Here is a 24,020-nt window from a genome sequence, read left to right as displayed (position 1 = left end):
TTTCCTCATGCAGCACGACACATCTCCTTCGCATAGAGTTGATCAGGCTGTTGATTGTGGTCTATGGAATGTTGTCCCATTCCTCTTCAATGGCTGTGCGAATTGGTGGAGATTGGCAGGAACTGGACAATGCTGTCGTACACGTATATCCAGAGCATCCCAAACAAACTCAATCGGTGACATGTCTGGTGAGTATGCAGGCCCTGGAAGAACTGGGACATTTTCAGCTTTCAGGAATTGTGCACATATTGTGCACAAATGAGGCCGTCGTGTATTATCATGCTGAAACATGAGGTGATGGCAGCTGGTGAATGACAAGACATTCACCAGCTGATGGTGAATGTCTTGAGATAACATTATGTTGTCATGTTATCTCTGCCTTCAAATTGCCATCGATAAAATGCAATTATGTTTGTTGTCCGTAGTTTATGCCTGCCCATACCATAACCCCACCATCACCATGGGGCACTCTGTTCACAACATTGACATCAGCAAACCACTCACTCACACAACGCCGTACACGTGGTCTGAGGTTGTGAGGTAGGTTGGACATACTGCCAAATTCTCAAAAATTACAATGGAGGAGGCTTATGGTAGAGAAATTAACATTCAATTACAGTGCATTAGGAAAGTATTCAGACCCCTTCCATTTTTCCACATTTTGTTACGTTACAGCCTTATTCTAAAATGGATTAAATACATTTCTTCCCTCATCAAACTACACACAATACCCCATCAGGATAAAGCTAAAACAGGTTTTTAGAAATGTTAGCAAATTTATAAAAAATCTAAAACTGAAATTTACAAAAGTATTCAGACCCTTTGCTATGAGACTCGAAATTGAGCTCAGGCGCATCCTGTTTCCATTGATCATCCTTGAGGTTTTTTTACAACTTGATTGGAGTGAACCTGTGGTAAATTCAATTGATTAGACATGATTTGGAAAGGCACACAACTGCCTATATGTAGTCCCATAGTTGACAGTGCATGTCAAAGTAAAAACCAAGCAATGAGGTTGAAAGAATTGTCCGTAGAGCTCCGAGATAGGATTGTGTCAAGGCACAGTACCAAAACATGTACCAAAACATGTCTGCAGCATTGAAGGTCCCCAAGAACACAGTGGCCTCCATCATTCTTAAATGGAAGAAGTTTGGAACCACCAAGACTCTTCTAAGAGCTGGCTGCCTGGTCAAACTGAGCAATCAGGGGAGAAGGGCATTGGTCAGGGAGGAAGCCACACCTCAATAAAAGGCACATGACAGCCCACTTGGAGTTTGCCAAAAGGCACCTAAAGGACTCTCAGGCCATGAGAAAGAAGATTCTCTGATAAAACGGAGCATAGTACAGAGAGATCATTGATGAAAACCTGCTCCCAAGTTCACCTTCCAACAGGACAATGACCGTTAGGACACAGCCTCTGAATGTCCTTGAGTGGCCCAGCCAGAGCCCAGACTTGAACCCGATCTAACATCTCTGCAGATACCTGAAAATAGCTGTACACCGACGTTCCACCTCCAACCAGAGTGTTTGAGAGGATCTTCAGAGAAGAATGGGAGAAACTCCCCAAATACAGGTGTGTCATACCCAAGAAGACTTGAGGCTGTAATCGCTGCCAAAGGTTCTCCAACAAAGTACTGAGTAAAGGGTCTGAATACTTTGCTGAAATTTGCTAAAATTTCTAAAAACCTGTTTTAGATTTTGTCATTATGGGTTACTGTGTGTAGATTGATGAGGGGGGAAACGAATTAATCCGTTTTAGAATACGGCTGTAACCTAACAAAATGTGGGAAAAGTCAAATACTTTGCAAATGTTTAAAGTGGCATTTTATTGTCCCCAGCACAAGGTGCACCTGTGTAATGGTAATGCTGTTTAATCCGCTTCTTGATATGCCACACCTGTCAGTTGAATGGATTATCTTGGCAAAGGAGAAGTGCTCACTTACTGATACAAACCAAATTTGTGCACACAATTTGAGAGAAATAAGCTTTGTATGCGTATGGAACATTTCTGGGATATTTTATTTCAGCTCATGAAACATGGGACCAACACCTTACATGTTGCATTTATATTTTCGTTCAAACACATGGTTTGATTCCATTCCATTCACTCCTTTCCAGCCATTATTATGAGCCCCCCAGCAGCCTCCAATGACTTCTAGATATGAATTTTACCCATCATTTCATATACCTAAACACAGTATGGACATTTGAAAATCACTCTGCCCTAAGATAATAATGTTAGTAAGAAAGAGACTAAAATGATATCTGTCAACCTCTTACACATGAGCAGGTGCAAGCTGGTGGCATTTGATGTCTTTCTCCCGTCACTGGACAGCCACACTGGAGAAAGGGCAAACCTGTAATTGTCTCAAGAAGGTCAAAATGCAAATCTTAGCCGCCACACTATCACCCACACAGTATACTCGTGAATAAATAGACGGTCTGTTTTTTAATTATTCTGTCTGCTTCTTTTCAGACTTTTGGCCAGGCAAAAAAAAATATGAATATTGTACATTACCTGATGTCTCCCTTATTGGCCAATGTGGTGTTGAAAAAAACAGTGGCCAGATACAGTAAACAACCACTTGAGACTATTGGATATAGCCGAACAATCTAAGAAATCCCAAATGTTATCCCTAGAGTATGTGTGAATGCTGTGAGGCTTTCAAATCCAGCTAGAGAATTTCTGTAGACCTTATTCATTCTAGGCATCACCTGCCTCCCTGTGGAAGGTAGACTGGAGTTCATACAGGTAGCCCAATCCTGTTGACATAAGGTTGTGTTTACACAGGCAGCCCAATTCTGATATTGTTGGAATAGAACCGAGCTGATCTGATGGATCAAAAGACAAATGAGTGAAAACAAATCTGAATTAGATCCGAATTGGGCTGCCTGTGTAAACGCAGCCTTAGATCAATGATTCATGGTAGATGGGTGGTCCCTATAGAATGATACCTGTGAGCGAAGTGGATACTGGATATTGGATAACCACCATTACCAACAACCATATAAGAAGACATTGGGCCATATAAATAAATGTCTTCAAATTTAGAGAAAAACAATGTTGTCTCATTAAATATTTACTTTTACACTTCTAAAAGTGTAAGATATTTTGCAAAGAACTAGTTAATCAACCTCATGTTGTTATCTGAAATGTTGTTAAATGCCACGTAATGTCTCCAAACAATTACCTCCTGATTGCAAATGCCAAGAGCTGACATTCACATCACCTCATGCCAAGGTCAGCTCTGCAACGTAGAATTTGGCATCCTTCTTTGTAAAAAAATAAATTACGTACTTGGGGATTGTATAATCTTTTTTTCAATGATGCAGGTTTTTTATTGTATTTTATTGTTTCTACTGCAAGTCGCCTATCTTCAGTTTGTGTCAGTTAATTAATCTAAAGAGCTTTTAATGCTGTCCTTGTATTTTAAATGAAACAGTTTAGTGGCATCTGTTTCACGTGGCCTGATGGTATAAATGTGTTTCTTTCTGCAGCCTCAGCAGAAAGCCTGGCATTGGCTGCGGTTCTTCAAGTCTCAGGAGACTTATTCTATGAAACAAACAACTAAGCAACGTGTAATGTGCCATCTGATATCTATTCTAAGGCTATTTGCATGGCACACTGGTTCATTCTGTTGTAGCTTTCTCTTTTGCTGACCAATGACCAAAGTACTGTGTAGAAGTCAGCATTGTATCACCACTATTTGCAGTTGAGAATATGAGATGCTCCCAAAACTAACATTAGGCCAACACAGCAGCATGGTTATTAGTGCGGGTGGTATACTGCTGATGAGGATGTCCTTCTGCTCTTAGGAATGCTGCTATAGGAACGGAATGTTGTTAGGAACTCGAGTTTAGTTTTTATTGTGCAGGGCATGGGGCTGGGGCTAGGAAGGGAGGATAAACACTGCTGATGTAGAGTTCTGTCTGTTTCCTTACCATCTGTTAAGTACTAGTGCTGGATGTACGTTGGGTCCACCGCTCCATTAGGTGGGTAATGGAGGTTGATCATCATCATCGTCAGGGCAAATGAGCTGTGATAAATGAAAAAGATGTTCAAAAGGATGGACCACTACTGTATCCAAGTCAGGAGGTGGGAAATAAAGGGGGGAGGATGTTACAAAAGTCTGCACAAGGTATAACAAATATAACTTGAAGCTATATGTACGTAAATGTATGTCCTTGTTGTATTATCAATGTCGTGCAATTGAATAGACACAATATTATTGGAAAGCCAAGAAAGTAGCTTCCATTTTGACCGTATTCTACAACCAAATAATACTGTTATATTTACAGTTGTTAACTTAAGAGCCTTGTCTTTTACAATAATATAACTTGATGTATCGTTTTGGACTTTGGAGAATTGTCTCTACAATACCATGAACTGAAATAGACAGGAGAGGGCTACAACAAATCTCCCAGCTGTCACATCTGTCAAGGTCATGGAGGGAGAAATGTTTTATTTTTCACCTTTTAGAGACTTAACTTCCTGAAACATAATTTGCAGATACAACATGAAAGTGGGGAAAGCATGAAGAGCTCTCTCCACTAATCCCACTTCCCCTTGACACAGAGCCACTTCCCAGCATCATTCTTTCATTTGTCAATTTTCATGCATTCATTAATTTACAACTGTAATGGGCAAAAAAAAAACACATATGTGCCACATTTCCATCTAACACACATTTTCTTCTGAATTGGCAAGGAAACTGATTCTTGAGGTCTCTCTCACTCTATTTTCTGTTTGTTTTGCTCCCTGTTGAGGCAGAAAGGACAGGTAATCCACGCGGAGATTATCTGGCTCTCATGTAGCACAGGTGCAAGAGGCTGATATGACACAAAGTAGCACCCCAGCACCACCTCATGTGGAGATAGTGTTAGGGATTGTCCAGATAACATTTAGTCTCTGTCCAGCGTTCCAGATTTCTATGAAATATTTACCTACAATTAAAGGTAGACTCAATGAAATGACGTTGCCACAAACAGCACTACAGCTATTGAGATTTGAGATGAGCGAGATGCAAACACTTCGCTCTCACACAGTATCTGCGCCTTTGCACGGGTTCGCTTCACACTGTGTAAAGCGTGGTAGCCACAGGACCAAAACAGCGGAGAAATTGAGCCTCGCGCTTCAACGCTCTCAGTTGTTGCAGAAATTGACCCACGATGCAGTTTGCTTTCTGCATATATGTCATATCGCTGAGTCCACCTTTCATTAAAATATACATTAAATAGATTATAAATAAGGATGTTAAAAAGCAGATTTTCTATGTGCCCCTGCTCGGCCTGAGTGGAAACAGGTTTTGGCAACAACAACAAAAAGCATACACTTGGATATAAAAGGTAGCTACCAAATCCACATGGTGCAGGGCTGCGCACAGCCTCACTTTACGATAACAGCAATAAATGCAGAATGATTATTTTACAAGCGTGAGTCGTTTCCGTCCATTGCTTTCACTAATTACTGTATTTTTGTTTGTGGTTTCTAGGCGCTTCTGTAAATTAACTAACTAACTGCTGCTGCTACATATATCAGTCAATCACAGCTACCTAGGTTTCCTCTTGACATCCAATTTTTAACTTACAAACCACTGGATTTAAAATAGAAGGGAACGGCGAGATGGTTGTTGTGTGGAGGATCTACTTTGGTTAGCTTTCTTGTCGGCTAGACAGCTAGCTAAATTAGTCTCGATAGCTAACGTTAGCATGCTACCTTACCGATTCTAAACAGCCAGCAGGCCAACTCTTACAAACCACAGCATTTGAAATAGAAGTGACTGGCGAGATAGTTGTTGTATAGGCGTTTGTCCTGTTTGCAAACACTAGCCGCTTGTGCGCCCTCCCATAGAATTTGGGGGTAAAAAGGAAAAAGCTGCTGGACCAATCACAGACAGGCCTGTCCCGGCCAATGATTGATGATGTCATTCTCCAAGCAAATTTCAAGCATTTTTGAGATGGGGTTTAACTGAGTGGGTTTTCTCAAATTTATTATTTGTCCACAACTACAAGGACGAGTCAACAACATTATTTGGGTATGAGCAAACAGAATATAAGCTTTTAAATGTTGATTTTCACTGGACAGGTACTTTAATGCAAACAGAGCAGCTGCCTAGCGTCGTGTTAACACCATCGCTATTACACAATTTTTTAATAAAATCATCATAGTGCCACTTTTTACTTTTCATACATTTGTCACATTTTTTAAAAGTATTGTATTGTAAATCTAATTTCTTTTTTGTATTAAATAAGAAATTACTTAATGCAGTGAACTTGGCAGAAAATAGTGTATGAAATAAAGAAAGACAACTATATACAACATCTACCTATATTACCATTTATTATATTTCTCATTTATAGGTATTTTCTCATTTTCTACATGTATGATTTTTGTTTATCTGGTTTGTTTTATTTGATTTTTCCTCATGCTTTATAGTGAGAGCTCATGCATTAGGGCCCTTATTCTAGAGACTACAGTGGACTGGGCACATCAATCAAACGGTGCATGAACCATTACAGGACGGCAAAAAACCCGGTCAAAGTTCACAGTCAACGCTCACAACTTGGTCAGTGAAAGCAAACATAGGTAGAGCAGACCCCCTCATAACACCCAAAGGTTGGGAGGGAGTGATCAAAAGTTATTCACAATGGTTAACCAGCCATTCACTTCTGATGCAGTTCAAGTTTTTTTTTTTTTTTTTTACATCACAAGTTGTGCTTGGTCCCCTTTCAAAATCTGCAATTGCCTTGATACTTGTGGATTCTTACAAATCTATTCAAAATAAACAAATAAGAAAACATGCCAAGTGCGGATGAGAAGTGTGACAACACAAAAGGGGAAAAAAATGACAAAATGGTATTTTTCACGAGAGTTGTCTGATTCCAATGAGTATACTTAGATAAAGTACTGTACATGAACAATTCCGAGCCTGTTAGTAATACATTTTGGGTATATTTCTTTTTTTGGTAACATGTTAATTGTTAAAAACGACACAGAACAGGTCAAAATGATCTACAGTTTCATACTTTTAAATTGCTACATTAAAACACAGGGATCCATTTCAATTCCTTAAAAATAAATAGTCCAAAGAGATGACATTGAGCAGTATAAAACACAGGAATCAAAATGAAGAGACCAGAAACTTTGTTCAAACAAACATTACAGATTAAAGAAACAAAAAGCAAATAAAAAATCGTCTTTGGTGAGGTAAGGCTTATGATTACAGACAAAGAAAATTAGCTCAAGTTACCTCAACACTCATGGCTAAATATGAGCAAAAATAATTTCAGTCGTTTTTTTTATTTTTATCAAGCTCCCAACAAATGCTACATGATAATAGCAAAATGTTGTCTGTGTGTTCAAATAAAAAAGCAGTACATAAAGTCCACTGCATCTGTCTGGCAACCACAAGAGTGTGAGCCATTCTGCAATTGCATAGCAAATAACCGCACTGCAAGAATATCCATAGAAATGTACGTTTCAAAGGCCATATGCACTTTAGTATAATTTACGTCATTCACTGTAAAGGGAAAAAGGAATCAAACATTTCTCAGAAGTTATTTAGGCCTACTTCAGATAGACTTAGATAAAAACATGTCATTATCAGAGAGCATTCTCAATCAGATTTGTGGAATCAAAAAACGCACGTATCTATCACTATTCAAAAACAAACGAGCATATCGTCCTCAGACAGTGCAATGCTTTACATCTCACAGCGGAAACAAAGAAAAGACTGCACATGAAAAGTGCAAGAGAGGACATCAGCCTTCAAGACAAGAGGAACGGGCTACAGCACTAATACTTAGGGAAAAGACAGCAAAATAGTCATTGTTATGACCACTACTGGGAGGTGAGCTTGAACGCTTTCTATATATTTGGCATAATTATACAGTGAGTGTAGACAAGGTTTGTCTGTAGATAGCCAACTGATTTCAGTTGATTTTTTGCATGTATTGATTTATAAAATGTAATCAACAAAATCCGTTAAAAAAATCCCAGGTTTCCAGTTGTACAGCTGTCGTATGTCACATGTTAGGTTACTGGTGTAAGTGGAATGAACGACATTAAACTAACAAAACATCGATAACAATCATTCTGTTGACACGAACAATAATGAAAACCGTGGCTTTTTACAGTAAGTCATTGAGAAAAACAACAAGACTAAATTCAACCAAATTCAATGTCTTTAACGGTGAAAAGTGGAGTGATCAGGAGAGGGAACAAGGGTTGGGCGACTGTCGTCCACACACAGAACAAATAAAGTCGAAACAGCTGGTAGGAGTCGTATCGTCATCTGAGCCTCCCTCTTCCTCCCGTGACAACAACCATACACATTTCAGAACGACATAGTCATTCTATTTCTATGAAAAAAAAATCCACTCAGGACTGGAGTGAGAACTGGTCCTGTTCGATAGGCTTCTTCACCCAGGCTCCCAGTCCTGCCTTGTGGAATTCCTTGGTCAGAGTCTGCTTGGCAGCATGGTACTCCAACGCTGCCTGTTTGGCGTCATGGTACAAGCTGGGTTTGGCACCTTTGATTCTCAGAGTCTGTGAAAGCTAAAAGGCAGGAAGAGAGAGGTTTTAATTGGACAGGAATAAAACAGAGTAAGAAATGATTCAACAATCAAGTGAACAAACAGAATGTTAAAACCATTTAAATTGAGTGATTGGAACATAATAAATCTCAACTATACCCAGCCATGCACAGCAACAGCTACATGAGAGTATATATGGTGTTGTGCGGGTGAAGTAGCCTACCTTGCAGTATAGGCGCACCCAGCGGCTGTAGAGGGCGTGCTTGCAGAGCCTCGAGGGCCGTCCCAAGTCGTCCTTGCCCGTCATGGCGTTGATCACCTCCAACCCCTGGTCTCCCACAGCCCAGTTCACACTGAAGTTAGGCGCTTTACCCGGTTGCCGTGCTTCTGCGTTGCTTATTCCTGCAGAGAAGAGAAAGTGACATAAAACGATTCCTTTGTGAGATATACAGTACTTGTCAAAAGTTTGGACACACCTACTCATTCAAGGGTTATTCTTAATTTTTTACATTGTAGAATAATAGTGAAGACATCAAAACTATGAAATAACACATGCAATCATGAGGTAATTTTATATTTGAGATTCTTCAAAGTAGCCACCATGTGCCTTGATGACAGCTTTGCACACTTTTGGCATTCTCTCAACCAGCTTCTTGAGGTAGTCACCAGTAATGCATTTCAATTAACATGTGTGCCTTGGTAAAAGTTACTTTGTGGGGTTTCTTTCCTTCTTAATAATGTGTTTGAACCAATCAGTTGTGTTGTAACAAGGTAGGGGTGGTATACAGAAGATAGCCATATTTGGTAAAAGACCAAGTCAATATTATGGCAAGAACAGCTCAAATAAACAAAGAGAAACGACAGTCCATCATTACTTTCAGACATGAAAGTCAGTCAATGTGGAAAATTTCAGTGCAGTCGGAAAAACCCTCAAGCACTATGATGAAACTGGCTCTCATGAGGTCCGCCACAGGAAAGGACGACCCAGAGTTACCTCTGCTGCAGAGGATAAGTTCATTAGAGTTACCAGCCTCAGAAATGGCAGCGCAAATAAATGCTTCACAGACTTTAAGTAACAGACACATCTCAACATCAACTGTTCAGAGGAGACTGCATGAATCAGCCCTTCATAGACTAATTGCTGCAAAGAAACCACTACTAAAGGACACCAAAAAGAAGAAGAGACTTGCTTGGGACAAGAAACACGAGCAATGGACCACCACTTCTTTGTGAGACACAGAGTAGGTGAACGGATGCATGTGTACAGTAGTTCCCACCGTGTACCACGGTGGAGGTGTGATGGTGCTTTGCTGGTGACACTGTTAGTGATTTATTTAGAATGCAAGGCACACTTAACCAGCATGACTGCCACAGCATTCTGCAGCGATACGCCATCCCGTCTGGTTTGCGCTTAGTGGGACTATCATTTGTTTTCCAACAGGACAATGACCCAACACACCTCCAGGCAGCGTAAGGGCTATATGATGTCATGTGTGTTATTTCATAGGTTTGATGTCTTCACTATTATTCTACAATGTAGAAAATAGAACAAATGAAGACAAACCCTTGAACGAGTAGGTGTGTCCAAGCTTTTGACTGGCACTGTATGTTGTTCAGGACAGTACATGGGGCTGTTGTCTGACATAAACTACGTAGGAGGAGGATGTAGGATGAGTAGGACGACAGCCAGACCCCTTACCGCTCAGAAGTGGCCGGTTGAGGTTGAACGTCTGAGGCAGGTCCTCAATGTCAGCGATCCTCTGGTACATGGCTCTGGAGAGGTGGTCTGCGTGGTACAGGCTGCCCAGGATAATGCTGGAGAAGTAGACGGGCTCTGTGAAGTAACACATCAGAGAGCCCTGGATCCCTACTACGTTCCACCTGAGAGAAGGGCGGCAGCGAGAAGTGGTGTTCATAGGGAGGCACTGCTTTTTTGTTGTTGTCACATGACCTTTTGAGTCACATGACCTTTTGAGTCTCACCACCACAAAGCACAGACGTTCCCGAGCGCAAGATATGACTAAGACCCAAGGCTAAGTTTAAAAACTCTTGACATTTCGGATTTTTACCCTGAACATTCTGATCAATCTGAACGTAGAGGTTGAATTTGAAAGTGTCTACTTGTACCAGGTTTTTCACCACCTGATAATGCATCCTGGGTTGAAGAAAATAATATGTAATAGCCTCTCAGTTGGACATTTTCTATTTTTCGAACATTAAGCTCCACTTTTAGTGATGAAGGGTGTTTATTGCCTGGAGTCAGATGCTATTCAAATGATTCTGATTAGTGCATTCCTCAGGCTAGCTACCCTCGCTCAAGTCCCAATCACTTGTGTATAATTCTGCCAACAGAGCAGTGCTACAGGTGTGATTATGCTAGAGCCGTGATTAGCCCTTTGATTAATCTCCACGGAAATGGCATCCCTGCTGGGAGTGCCCTAGGAACTGTAACAGCTCGTCAAACTGCAGGTGTGTAATCATGAACAATATTGTTGATTACACACTTTAGATCTCAGTAAAGGTTGTTAGATTGTTCCTTCAAGGCTTGTTCTCTGGGCCTTTTTCTCTCCATGTGATTTGCTCAAGCAAAAGCCTTTGCGGCTGTCTCTGACTTGTGAAAAGTCGGACAAAGTTCACAATAATGGCATAAATGGTAGATTTACATTGTTGGTGTTTTTATGAATATCACATGTAAATCTTCATTCCATGAAAATGACTAGACACCTTCTGTATGGTTACAGTTTGACTGGTTGTCGAACTGTAGACAAAGTAAAAAAGGAGGGGTGTCAAAGAGAGACACAGACCTGGCAATCTTGTCACTGCAGGACATGGTGAGCAGCCTCTCTCCCTGCAGTACTCCGTCCCAGGTCTGGATGGTGTTACTGACTTTCACAGGGATGGTCCCCTCCCCAGACTCTATCTTGGTCCTCAGCTGACCACGAGCCTTCCTGTTAGGGTGCCTGTCTCCCTGATCTGTGGATGAAATGGAAAGGGAATAAGAAGAAGCATGTTTAAAATGAGGAAGAAGAAGAGCCACCTAGGGAGAAGTCTCACCTTCGAAGGCAGCCTCGTGGGGTGAGAAGATGCGTGCGTCTCCGCAGGGCGACGTGCTGATGTACAGGTGGAACTGCACGTTGTCCTTCAGACGGAAGCCCTGCTTGTTCTCGCACCTCGTGAATATCGACTTTTGCTGCTCCTCTCTGTTGTTACTATGGCAGACGGACAGACAGACGGACGGGACAGATGGACGCGTGGTAAGAAAAGGGTAACCGTTTCTCTACATTGGCATTTGTTTCTTCCGGTAAAAAAACAAACATTTTTGGAGTCTTGTTGACCAGTCAGTTTCTACTAACCCAGTCTCCGTGGTTACAGTGACTTACCTGAGGAAGTGTTCCAGCTGTGCGTACAGGTACCTAAGGAGGGAACGACGAGCAATGATCTCAGCATGGCAGTCGTTCAAAGCCAGGCCGCGGTCGCTCATGTACTCGCCGTTTATACACTTGGTCCCGGTGGAAACACAGATCACTTGTGCCTCCTTGACATCGGTGCCTGGGTGAGATGTGTGGATTGTGAGACAAAAATGGTTTAAAATGGTATATCAACGACAACTGAATACAGTGTATAATTTGATCTTCTTGTTTCATGATGCAGTGATAAAATCACCTAGGAAATGTGAATTGATACCTTATCCACAATGTAAATTACACAAACATCTTTTGTGATTAGTCTCTAATGAAACCCCCCATTGTGATCCATGCAGCACCAGCGGGGCTCTCTCGATTTGACAGAGAGTCAGAGATTAACAATCAGGTTGAAGTAAAAAAAAATTAAAAAAAATAATAATCTAACAGTACCTGTTGTCATGACAATGCCTGCTAGGACTTTCCGTCGTGCGTGAGGGGATGTGAAGTTATCCGTCAGCTCACTGAACTTGTCAACTACCAGACCGGACACAGCATCAGCTAGAACCTGAAATAACCACCAAGCAGAGCATGAGATACCGAGGTTCTGCATCATAACATCCGAAGAAAAACCCAGGCCTTAAAACCAGAGACTAAACCTCGACAGAACAGAAAAGTTTAAACGTGACGACGATCACCTTCTGGCTTATCATATAGCTCTGATGAGACATCTATGATCAATTGAAAATCTAACCCCAAACCTCCACACGAATGTGTACATTAGAAATCACAGAGGCAATGACAACCCAGGGTACTCCTAAGAGACACTGCTTTCTCAAACTGAAGCTCAGGTAGCAGAACAGGAGACAGGCTAGTGCAGTATAATAGACTCGGGGTGTCTACTTCTTCAGGGATCAGACATACCTACTGTAGATAAAAGGGTTTAGATGGGGATGAGTGACAGACAAGACACCCGGGAGCTTAAACGCTGCAACGCAAATCATCCGTCCGCTTCATTGACTGATCTGTTCTTAAACAGGCCAACGGAGCAGGCAGCTTGTCTGATCAATAGGTATGTTTGAATAGCATTCGGGAGCTGATGTTAATTAAGATTGCAGTTTAATTTACCTTGCCTCGTCAGTCGCTATCTCAGGCAGGAGGGATTAGGGCTACGGGATTAAGTGACGTGTAAATAGATTTGAGTGTACACAATGCAACGTGGAACGCTCAAGGCTGTAATGCACCACTGTCTCTCAAAGCCTCGTCTCCCTTTTCAATTAAGCCCTGTCAGAGGCTTATAATGAGCTGGTTAAACCATTAGGTCAATTAAACTGAGAATAGTTCATAGGAAGTGAACACTGAATACTGCCTGCAATGCAGGATGAACCAAACTGACATATGTGACCATTGCCCTCTTATTTCATGGGGTTAAACCACCCAGATAGAGTTAAGAAGAGTCTCTGCATACTACTACAATTGTTCTACTGCTACACAAGATGTTGGATGGGGAGAGGGAGTTTGTCCTGCGTTATGAGTTTACTATGTGCTATTCTGTGCCATAGAGTCAAAGTAAACCTTTTCAAACAACCATATGAAACAAGCATGTCATCCAACAGTCTCCGAGTGAACGTGGTGTTGGGAGTAGTAGTTCTTACCTGTGGCAGGTGCAGTTGCAGGCCCTCTCTGGGTATGGGCTGTCTGGACGGTGTCTGGTCTAGTTGCATGTTAAAGAGGGCAGAGAGAGCAGCCTGCGCCGCCCGGGCCTTGGCCAGCTTCTTATTGCGCCCTGAGCCTTGGAACGTCTGTGTGTCCACCACCACGGACATGGCAAAGTTCTTGGCGTGGCTCTCTCCACTCTCTGACACAAAGTCGTACTTTAGCCCGGGTCGTAGTTCGTTGAGGATCATGACAGGGTTCTTGGCAATAGCGGGGGAGACGAAGGCCGGGACGGAGGCGGTGAGTGGTAGGCCTAACGAGGACTGACTCAGGCCGGTAGCACCTGAGTTCCCTAGCAGGGGGTATTCTACTAGTCCCAGGGAGCTGAAGGAGCCATTGGTACCATTAGAACCCAGGTAGAAGGACTCCTCCGGAGGGGCCGGGGTCTCAAACCCATTAAACAACATGTCCGGGAAGTCAGCCTGGTCGGAGGTAAAGTCTGTGTTGACCGTTAGCGTCCGACCCATTGCCATGTGCGCCTCGGAGGCGTTGGGGAACTGAACGAACGACCGCAGAGCCTTCTCAGCCGAGTTGAGTTTAGCCTTCTTCTTGGTGGGGCCGGAGCCCTCGAACAGCTGCCCATTGACCTCGACAGTCATGACGAACACGGGTGCGTGGACCGGACCGGTCTGAGACAGCAGCTTGTACTGCAGTCCAGGCTTGATCTCATTCAGCTGCATCAGGGCATTTTTGGGCAGAATGGGCCCGGGCATTTTCTTACGCTTCTTGGGCCTGTACTTGTTATTGTGATGCCCGTTATTACCCTCTTCTAAGGGACGCTTCCTGCCCCCTCCACAACCTGCACTGCCCCCATTAGGGAGGTGAGCTGCCCCCTCACCCCCCAACCCCTCCTTGGAGGAGGAGACCACGTTGTCCAGGTTGCGGTTTTCCTTAACGTCGGTGCTGCTGGAACCTGCGGTGCCCAGAAAGAGTAACTTACAACGCCTTCGTTGCAGGATCTTGTAAATGTAAAATTTATAGATTCCTTTATCTCTCTTTGTAACTGGACAAGTGATGTGTGTTCCTTTGTATGTTAGATTTTCAAAGCAGTCATTACAGAAAACAGTGTATATTAAATACACAGTAATATTAGTATCAACATTAACCTTCAATACAATCCAAGGGGGGCCTGAAAAAAACTTGAGGAAAGGACAGATTTCTGAGGAAAATCTTCATAGTTTTTTTCTGTATCTTTCAGAATAAGCACTGCCAAAGACATGGGCAGTGTAAATACAAAAGTAGCCCCACCAAAATGTCTAAACATTTCAGTGTTAATCTATTAATCTGTGTTATTGAAGAATGGGCTTGAAAACATCTAGAAATGTCCTGTGAAGGGCTGCATGACAAGGCTTGTATTAATCATGGTATCAATAAATTAGGTGTAGCTGTGGTTGAGGGAACACATATCGCCACGTCCTGATTATAAAGCTGATGGAACTGGGTGTAAATTTTCATTTATAACATCCTCCAGCAAAAGCTCGATAGGTTACTCCTTTCGGCGCTCAGGGATTAAATACATCCTTGTACAAAATGCAGGAGGAGAGAAGAAGGTAGCGACAAGGGGCTTGGAAAGAAGAGGGACAACATAAGGATATCGCCACCTCCCCAAAATGGAGACAAACAAACAAGTGTTTTCTGGGATTTTCATGCACCACTGCAGTCAAAAATGTATTCAAATAATAATTTTATTTTCATTTGACTTCGCTCTGGATCAAGTTGCATATCATCATTTTCTAAAACAAAGTTTACAGAGTATATACATATCAGATTGTTTTTGTATGACTGGGCTGGTGGTTGTGGTAAAGTAAATAACAAGCATGCAAGAGAAAATATAAACTGTAAAAAACACAATGCGGCTAACGCCCTGCGCAACAGGAGGGCAGTAGTGATTGGGAAAGAGATTATTAAACAACAGAGCATTGTGATTGATCACGCCACGACAACACTGTCCGTCGCCAACCATGCTCAGTTCTGACCCAGACACACATACACACAAACACATCCACCAGAAAGCCCTTGAGTAACCTTGGCAACGTATGCCCGTCGGGCCTGCCAACAACCCTCCCTGCAGCGAGGACGTCCCTGACCAACACAGTAATCCAAGTGAGCCCCCGTCTGGGTTGGGCTTGGTGTAACAGGGAAGCGGGAGGATTAGGGTTGTCCGAACGCATAACATGTCCTAACATCATAACTGTCAAGTGTGTAATGGGATCCGCATAATGTTCCTGGGCCAAAGTACTTAATTCAACATCTGCTCCATACTGTGGGCATAGATACATAAAGCCCATCACTCTCTCAGTACCTTTCAACATGAGAAAGCCTCATTGGGCTTGGGGGGGAAAACATTTTTTGTTGCCAAACCCTGTACTTTGACTATAGAAAGAGCAACCTTTCCTCAATAACCCTCCCAGGCTTGTTGCAGAGAGTTTAAGGGTGAACTATAACTGCTCTCGGAACCTAAAGGAGGTACTCCGTGGGGTTTTAGAAGCTTTGAGAAGAGGAGCAGGGGGTCAAGCTTAGAATCCTTCTCGTAAAATGGTCTGAAATAACGCAGGAGATATCCCCTCATCTCCCACTGAATGGGAGATTTGAACTCTGATCCTACCCTCCTGAGCCAGGAAACCCAGTCTGATGACACGTTCTCAAGGTCAATCCCACACAAACCAATCAGGAAGAGGAGATTTAATACATCTATAGGCCTACAATTCTCCTCCCTGGATTCCTTCCAATAATATGGTGTAACTGGTAACAGTATCCAACTTGAAAACATATAACCAAGTAAATAATTTTGCACAACTAGGGATATTCTACTATTAGTATGTGTAAGCACTTCACAAGCAAAACAACATGACAGCAAGTAGAGGGACCAGTGTAGTGAAATGGGGGGGAGAAACTCACTCATGCTCTCTTCTTCATCTCCCTCCATGGTGAAGAACCTTGGCTGGTTACGGGGCTGCTTCACACCAGCTCGACCTGTAAGACACACACACACACACACACACACACACACACACACACACACACACACACACACACACACACACACACACACACACACACACACACACACACACACACACACACACACACACACACACACACACACACACACACACACACACAAGAAAGGAATCAAGAGATATCCTGCTATACAGCGCATTCGGAGAGTATTCTGACTAATTTACTTTTTGTTCCACATTTTGTTACGTCCTAGACTTATTCTAAAATTGATTGATTTTTTTTCTTCCTCTCATTAAAAATAAAAACTGAAATATCACATTAACATAAGTATTCAGACCCTTTACTCAGTACTTTGTTGAAGCAGCTTTGGCAGCGATTAGAGCCTTGAGTCTTCTTGGGTATGACGTTACAAGCTTGGCACACCTGCAATTTGGGGAGTTTCTCCCATTCTTCACTTCAGATGTACTCAAGCTCTGTCAGGTTGGATGGGGAGAGTCACTGCACAGCTATTTTCAGATCTAACCAGAGATCAATCGAGTTCAAGTCCGGGCACTGGCTGGGCCACTCAAGGACATTCAGAGACTTGTCCTGAAGCCACTCCTGTGTTGTCTTGGCTGTGTGCTTAGGGTTGTTATCCTGTTGGAAGGTAAACCTTCGCCACAGTCTAAGGTCCTGAGCGCTCTGGAGCAGGTTTTCATCAAGGATCTCTCTGCACTTTGCTCCGTTTATATTTTCCTCGATCCTGACTAGTCTCCCAGTCCCTGCCGCTTAAAAACATCCCCACAACATGACGCTGCCACCACCATGCTTCACTGTAGGGATGGTGCCAGGTTTCTTCCAGATGTGATGGTTGGCATTCAGGCCAAAGAATTCAATCTTGGTTTCATCAGACGAGAAAATCTTGTTTCTCATGGTCTGAGTCCTTTAGGTGCCTTTTGGCAAGCTCCAAGCTGGCTGTCATGTGCCTTTACTGAGAAGTGGCTTCCGTCTGGCCACTCTACCATAAAAGCCTGATTGGTGGAGTGCTGCAGAGATGGTTGTCCTTCTGGAAGGTTCCCCCATCTCCACAGAGGAACTTTGGAGCTCTGTCAGACTGACCATCGGGTTCTTGGTCACCTCCCTGACCAAGGCCCTTCTCCCCCGATTGCTGTGTGGCCGGGCGGCCAGCTCTAGGAAGAGTCTTGGTGGTTCCAAACTTCTTCCATTTAAAAATGACGAAGCAACTGTCTTCTTGGGGACCACCAATGCCGCAGAAATGTTTTGGTACCCTTCCCCATGTCTCATAGCAAAGTGTCGTTATACTTATGTAAATAAGGTATTTCTGTTTTTATTTTCACTTTGTCATTATTTGGTATTTTGTGTAGATTGATGAGGAAAACATGTATTTAATCCATAAGGCTGCAACATAACAAAATGTGAAAAAAGTCAAGGGGTCTGAATACTTTTCGAATGCACTGTTGATAGAATTTATTCAACTGTACATTTTACTGCTTGCTTTTGGAAAACATATCATGTCTCACAGCTAAATTAAAAAACACAAGATGTTACTAGAGGAAATGTACTCTTCCTTTAAGGTTAATCTTAGAGTATATATTATACATACAGTACGAGTTAAAAGGGTTTTTCTTTATTTTTACTATTTTCTACATTGTAGAATAATAGTGAAGACATCAAAACTATGAAATAACACATATGGAATTATGTAGTAACCAAAAAAAGTGTTAAACATATTTTTGATTTTTGATTTTTCAACAAAGTAGCCACCCTGTGCCTTGATGACAGCGTTGCACACGCTTGGCATTCTCTCAACCGGCTTCATGAGTAACGCTTTGCCAGCAGTCTTGAAGTTGTTCCCACATATGCTGAGCACTTGTTGGCTGCTTTACCTTCACTCTGCGGTCCAACTCCTCCCAAACCATCTCTATTGGTTTGAGGTCGGGGGATAGTGGAGGCCAGGTTATTTGATGCAGCACTCCATAACTCTCCTTGGTAAAATAGCCCTTACAGCCCTGCAGGTGTGTTTTGGGTCATTGTTCTGTTGAAAAACAAATGATAGTGCCACTAAGCGCAAACCGGACGGGATGGCGTATCGCTGCAGAATGCTGTGGTAGCCATGCTGGTTAAGTATGCCTTGAATTAAAAAAAAAATCACTAACAGTGTCACCAGCAAAGCACCCCCACACAATCACACCTCCTCCTCCATGCTTCACGGTGGGAACCACACATGTAGAGATCATCCTACTCTGTGTCTCACAAAGACACGGTGGTTGGAACCTAAAATCTCAAAGTTGGACTCATCAGACCAAAGGACAGATTTTCACCAGTCAATGTCCATTGCTCGTGTTTCTTGGGCCAAGCAAGTCTCTTTTGCTTATTGGTGTCCTTTAGTAGTGGTTTCTTTGCAGCAATTCAACTATAAAGGCCTGATTCACGCAGTCTCCTCTGAACAGTTGATGTTGAAATGTGTCTGTTACTTGAACTCTGTGAAGCATTTATTTGGGCTGCAAATTCTGAGGCTGGTAACTCTAATGAACTCATCCTCTACAGCAGAGGTAACTCTGGGTCTTCCTTTCCTGTAACGGTCCTTATGAGAGCCAGTTTCATCATAGCGCTTGATGTTTTTTTTGTGTCTGCACTTGATGAAACATTCAAAGTTTTTGAAATCATCCGCATTGACTGACCTTCATGTCTTAAAGTAATGATGGACTACAGTATCAATAGTACAGTGTATTGTAAGACTGAAACCCACTGACGGAATGGAGTATCGGATGTCTGAAAATAGTGTAACCAGAACAAATGTGCATGACAGTGATAGCAACTGTAGGGGGGCGGCAGGGTAGCCTAGTGGTTAGAGTGTTGGACTAGTAACCTGAAGGTTGCGAGTTCAAACCCCCGAGCTGACAAGGTCTGTCGTTCTGCCCCTGAACAGTTCCTAGGCCGTCATTGAAAATAAGAATTTGTTCTTAACTGACTTGCCTGGTTAAATAAAGGTAAAATCAATAAAAGGAAGCAACGGGGCCGAGCGATATACCCCTGCCATCGGGAGGAAACTACCGTTCGTGGTGTTCATCTCAGATACTATATCAACCCACGAACAGATGGAGCGAAAAGTAACGGAGAGAGAAAGGAGAGAGAGTAAATCAATATAATAATTGTAAAACAGAGAAACAGCCTTAATCTAACTCACCTGTTCAATTTTACACGGGGCATTTCTCCAGCCAATCAACTCTACAGTCACAGAGCATTAATAAGGAAGCTGTTGCACATATTCGTTTGCCGAGGAAATCATATAACGAAAGTGACTGAATCTACAGTTTTACACATCAGTCAATACAAGCTGTATTGTATCGGGCATACTGTCGTTTCCCCAATACTCATCTCCACAATCTATCTTGACCAAAGCCAAGAAACGTGGAAAAGTAGTCGCCTGTTCTCTCTATTCCTCCCTGTGGGATTAAATAGGGTGTTAGATTTGTATTCTGCCCCCCCACGGTCTGTGGTGTGGCGATAACAACATAGCACTTCTGTAGAGGGAAGAGTAGCCAACAGAATGAGATGCAATAACTTCATAGGAACACTGAGGGGGGGGGAAGCAATTGCATTGGCGGGTCACAGAAACTCAGTGTTGTCCACACAGCTCTTCTTCAGAAGAGAGGGGAGAGGCCCTTGAAGGACAATTGCAAATAGGCCCGGAAAGAAGCAGAGATTTCTAATGCACATTTTCAGAGTTTCAGAGAGTGGATATATCCAGCTAGGACCACTGCAGCACCTATTGCTCAAACATACCATTTCAAAACACTACTGGAGCAATCTCGACACACGTTATTTATTTTGGGGGGGGAAATAAATGACTGAGGGTTTCAAATAGAAACAATAATATTTTGATATAAATACTTCACATAGACCGGGACAGTATAATTGGTGTCCCCTCTCTCAAAAGGAACCAAATGCTAAGTCCTCCTGCAGATGAGAGAAAAGGGAGGGAGTTGAATGGAGATGATCTGATTGCCGCAGAAGCATTTATTTGGTGCCGTTGCCTTGAAGCGGTTGCATTTGATAAGCATTCCCACAGAATCTATCCAATCAGGCCAGCCACTACAGACGGAGTGATTGAGGAATACAGACTCCATATATCCCTTCGGTAATGACACTTTCAAGAAGAAGCGGGTGCAGACACAACTAGATATAGAACACATCAAAAATGTCCAACTGAAAAGTTGTTGCTTTTTTTACAACTTTTCTCATTCAATGACAATGAGAAAAGACAATACTATTTGGGAGCAAACGGGCACGTTTGTTGTTGTAGTCAACCTGAAAGCAGAGTAGATAATAGTAGATAATAGAAACCGTTCACTTAGACAGCGCTTCTGCAACTGCCACCTTAAGTCAAATCAATCCTGAGTCAAATCAAATCAAAGTTTATTTGTCACGTGCGCCAAATACAACAGGTGTAGACCTTACAGTGAAATGTTTACTTACAGGACCTCACCAACAGTGCAATTTGTAAGTTAAAAATAGGTATTAGGTGAACAAAAAGAAAACTAAAGAAATAAAAAAACAACAGTAAAAAGACAGTGAAAAATAACAGTAGCGATGCTATAACAGTAGCGAGGCTATATACAGTAGCGAGGCTATAACAGTAGCGAGGCTATATACAGTAGCGAGGCTATAACAGTAGAGAGGCTATAACAGTAGCGATGCTACATACAGTAGCGAGGCTATAACAGTAGAGAGGCTATAACAGTAGCGATGCTATATACAGTAGCGAGGCTATAACAGTAGCGAGGCTATAACAGTAGCGAGGCTATAACAGTAGAGAGGCTATAACAGTAGAGAGGCTATAACAGTAGCGAGGCTATAACAGTAGCGATGCTATATACAGTAGCGAGGCTATAACAGTAGAGAGGCTATAACAGTAGCGAGGCTATAACAGTAGAGAGGCTATAACAGTAGAGAGGCTATAACAGTAGCGATGCTATATACAGTAGCGAGGCTATAACAGTAGCGAGGCTATAACAGTAGCGAGGCTATAACAGTAGAGGCTATAACAGTAGCGAGGCTATAACAGTAGAGAGGCTATAACAGTAGCGAGGCTATAACAGTAGCGAGGCTATAACAGTAGAGAGGCTATAACAGTAGCGAGGCTATAACAGTAGAGAGGCTATAACAGCTATAACAGTAGCGAGGCTATATACAGTAAAGAGGCTATAACAGTAGAGAGGCTATAACAGTAGCGAGGCTATAACAGTAGAGAGGCTATAACAGTAGCGAGGCTATAACAGTAGAGAGGCTATAACAGTAGCGAGGCTATATACAGTAAAGAGGCTATGACAGTAGAGAGGCTATAACAGTAGCGAGGCTATAACAGTAGAGAGGCTATAACAGTAGCGAGGCTATAACAGTAGAGAGGCTATAACAGTAGCGAGGCTATAACAGTAGCGAGGCTATAACAGTAGAGAGGCTATAACAGTAGCGAGGCTATAACAGTAGAGAGGCTATAACAGTAGCGAGGCTATAACAGTAGAGAGGCTATAACAGTAGAGGCTATAACAGTAGCGAGGCTATAACAGTAGAGAGGCTATAACAGTAGAGGCTATAACAGTAGCGAGGCTATAACAGTAGCGAGGCTATAACAGTGGTAGGCTATATAAAGTAGCGAGGCTATAACAGTAGAGAGGCTATAACAGTAGCGAGGCTATAACAGTAGCGAGGCTCTAACAGTGGCGAGGCTATAACAGTAGCGAGGCTATATACAGTAGCGAGGCTATAACAGTAGAGAGGCTATAACAGTAGGCTATAACAGTAGCAAGGCTATATACAGTAAAGAGGCTATGACAGTAGCGAGGCTATAACAGTAGAGAGGCTATAACAGTAGCGAGGCTCTAACAGTGGCGAGGCTCTAACAGTAGCGAGGCTATAACAGTAGCGAGGCTATAACAGGCTATAACAGTAGAGAGGCTATAACAGTAGCGAGGCTATATACAGTAAAGAGGCTATGACAGTAGCGTAGGCTATAACAGTAGAGAGGCTATAACAGTAGCGAGGCTATAACAGTAGAGAGGCTATAACAGTAGCGAGGCTATAACAGTAGAGAGGCTATAACAGTAGCGAGGCTATAACAGTAGCGAGGCTATAACAGTAGCGAGGCTATAACAGTAGAGAGGCTATAACAGTAGCGAGGCTATAACAGTAGAGAGGCTATAACAGTAGCGAGGCTATAACAGTAGAGAGGCTATAACAGTAGCGAGGCTATAAAGTAGCGAGGCTATAACAGTAGCGAGGCTATAACAGTGGCGAGCTCTAACAGTAGCGAGGCTATAAAAGTAGAGGCTATAACAGTAGCGAGGCTATAACAGTAGAGAGGCTATAACAGTAGCGAGGCTATAACAGTAGAGAGGCTATAACAGTAGAGGCTATAACAGTAGCGAGGCTATAACAGTAGCGAGGCTCTAACAGTAGGCTCTAACAGTAGCGAGGCTATAACAGTAGCGAGGCTATATACAGTAGCAAGGCTATAACAGTAGCGAGGCTATATACAGTAGCGAGGCTATATACAGTAGCGAGGCTATAACAGTAGCGAGGAGTAGCGAGGCTATAACAGTAGCGAGGCTATATACAGTAGCGAGACTATAACAGTAGCGAGGCTATATACAGTAGCGAGGCTATAACAGTAGCGAGGCTTTAACAGTAGCGAGGCTATATACAGGCACCGGTTAGTCAGGCTGATTGAGGTAGTATGTACATGTAGATATGGTTAAAGTGACTATGCATATATGATAAACAGAGAATAGCAGGAGCGTAAAAGAGGGGTTGGCGCGTGGTGGGTGGTGGGACACAACGCAGATAGTCCGGGTAGCCAATGTGCGGGAGCACCGGTTAGTCGGGCTAATTGAGGTAGTATGTACAGTACATGAATGTATAACTAAAGTGACTATGCATATATGATAAACAGAGAGTAGCAGCAGTGTAAAAGAGGGGTTGGGAGGGGGGACGGGGGACACACACAATGCAAATAGTCCAGGTAGCCATTTGATTACCTGTTCAGGAGTCTTATAGCTTGGGGGTAAAAACTGTTTAGAAGCCTTTTGGTCCTAGACTTGGCGCTCCGGTACCGCTTGCCATGCGGTAGTAGAGAGAACAGTCTATGACTGGGGTGGCTGGGGTCTTTGCCAATTTTTAGGGCCTTCCTTTGACACCGCCTGGTGTAGAGGTCCTGGATGGCAGGAAGCTTGGCCCCAGTGATGTACTGGGCCATACGCACTACCCTCTGTAGTGCCTTGCGGTCGGAGGCCGAGCAGTTTCCGTACCGGGCAGTGATGCAACCAGTCAGGATGCTTTCGATGCTGCAGCTGTAGAACCTTTTGAGGATCTGAGGACCCATGCCAAATCTTTTTAGTTTCCTGAGGG

The 24,020-nt window shown here is 42.9% G+C and overlaps 1 protein-coding gene across 1 annotated transcript in view; it reads right to left on the bottom strand.

Annotated features, from left to right (window-relative positions):
• Nucleotides 1-4,437: 4,437 nt before the first annotated feature.
• LOC118363718 (double-stranded RNA-specific editase 1-like) overlaps nt 4,438-24,020 on the bottom strand; it is a 32,096-nt gene continuing 12,513 nt past the window's right edge. The window contains exons 3-11 of the mRNA XM_035744866.2: nt 16,551-16,625; nt 13,592-14,565; nt 12,390-12,504; nt 11,916-12,084; nt 11,590-11,744; nt 11,340-11,508; nt 10,235-10,416; nt 8,759-8,937; nt 4,438-8,557 (exon numbers count right to left, since the gene is read on the bottom strand). Of these exons, the coding sequence (XP_035600759.2) occupies nt 8,381-8,557; nt 8,759-8,937; nt 10,235-10,416; nt 11,340-11,508; nt 11,590-11,744; nt 11,916-12,084; nt 12,390-12,504; nt 13,592-14,565; nt 16,551-16,625 (2,195 nt within the window). The 3' untranslated portion in view covers nt 4,438-8,380. The remainder of the gene's footprint in view (nt 8,558-8,758; nt 8,938-10,234; nt 10,417-11,339; nt 11,509-11,589; nt 11,745-11,915; nt 12,085-12,389; nt 12,505-13,591; nt 14,566-16,550; nt 16,626-24,020) is intronic.

The sequence above is a fragment of the Oncorhynchus keta genome, chromosome 30, assembly GCF_023373465.1.
Source record: "Oncorhynchus keta strain PuntledgeMale-10-30-2019 chromosome 30, Oket_V2, whole genome shotgun sequence".
Lineage (NCBI taxonomy): Eukaryota > Metazoa > Chordata > Actinopteri > Salmoniformes > Salmonidae > Oncorhynchus > Oncorhynchus keta.
The sequence above is the reverse complement of the archived record's forward strand: the minus strand, read 5'-3'. Positions and strand labels throughout refer to the sequence as shown.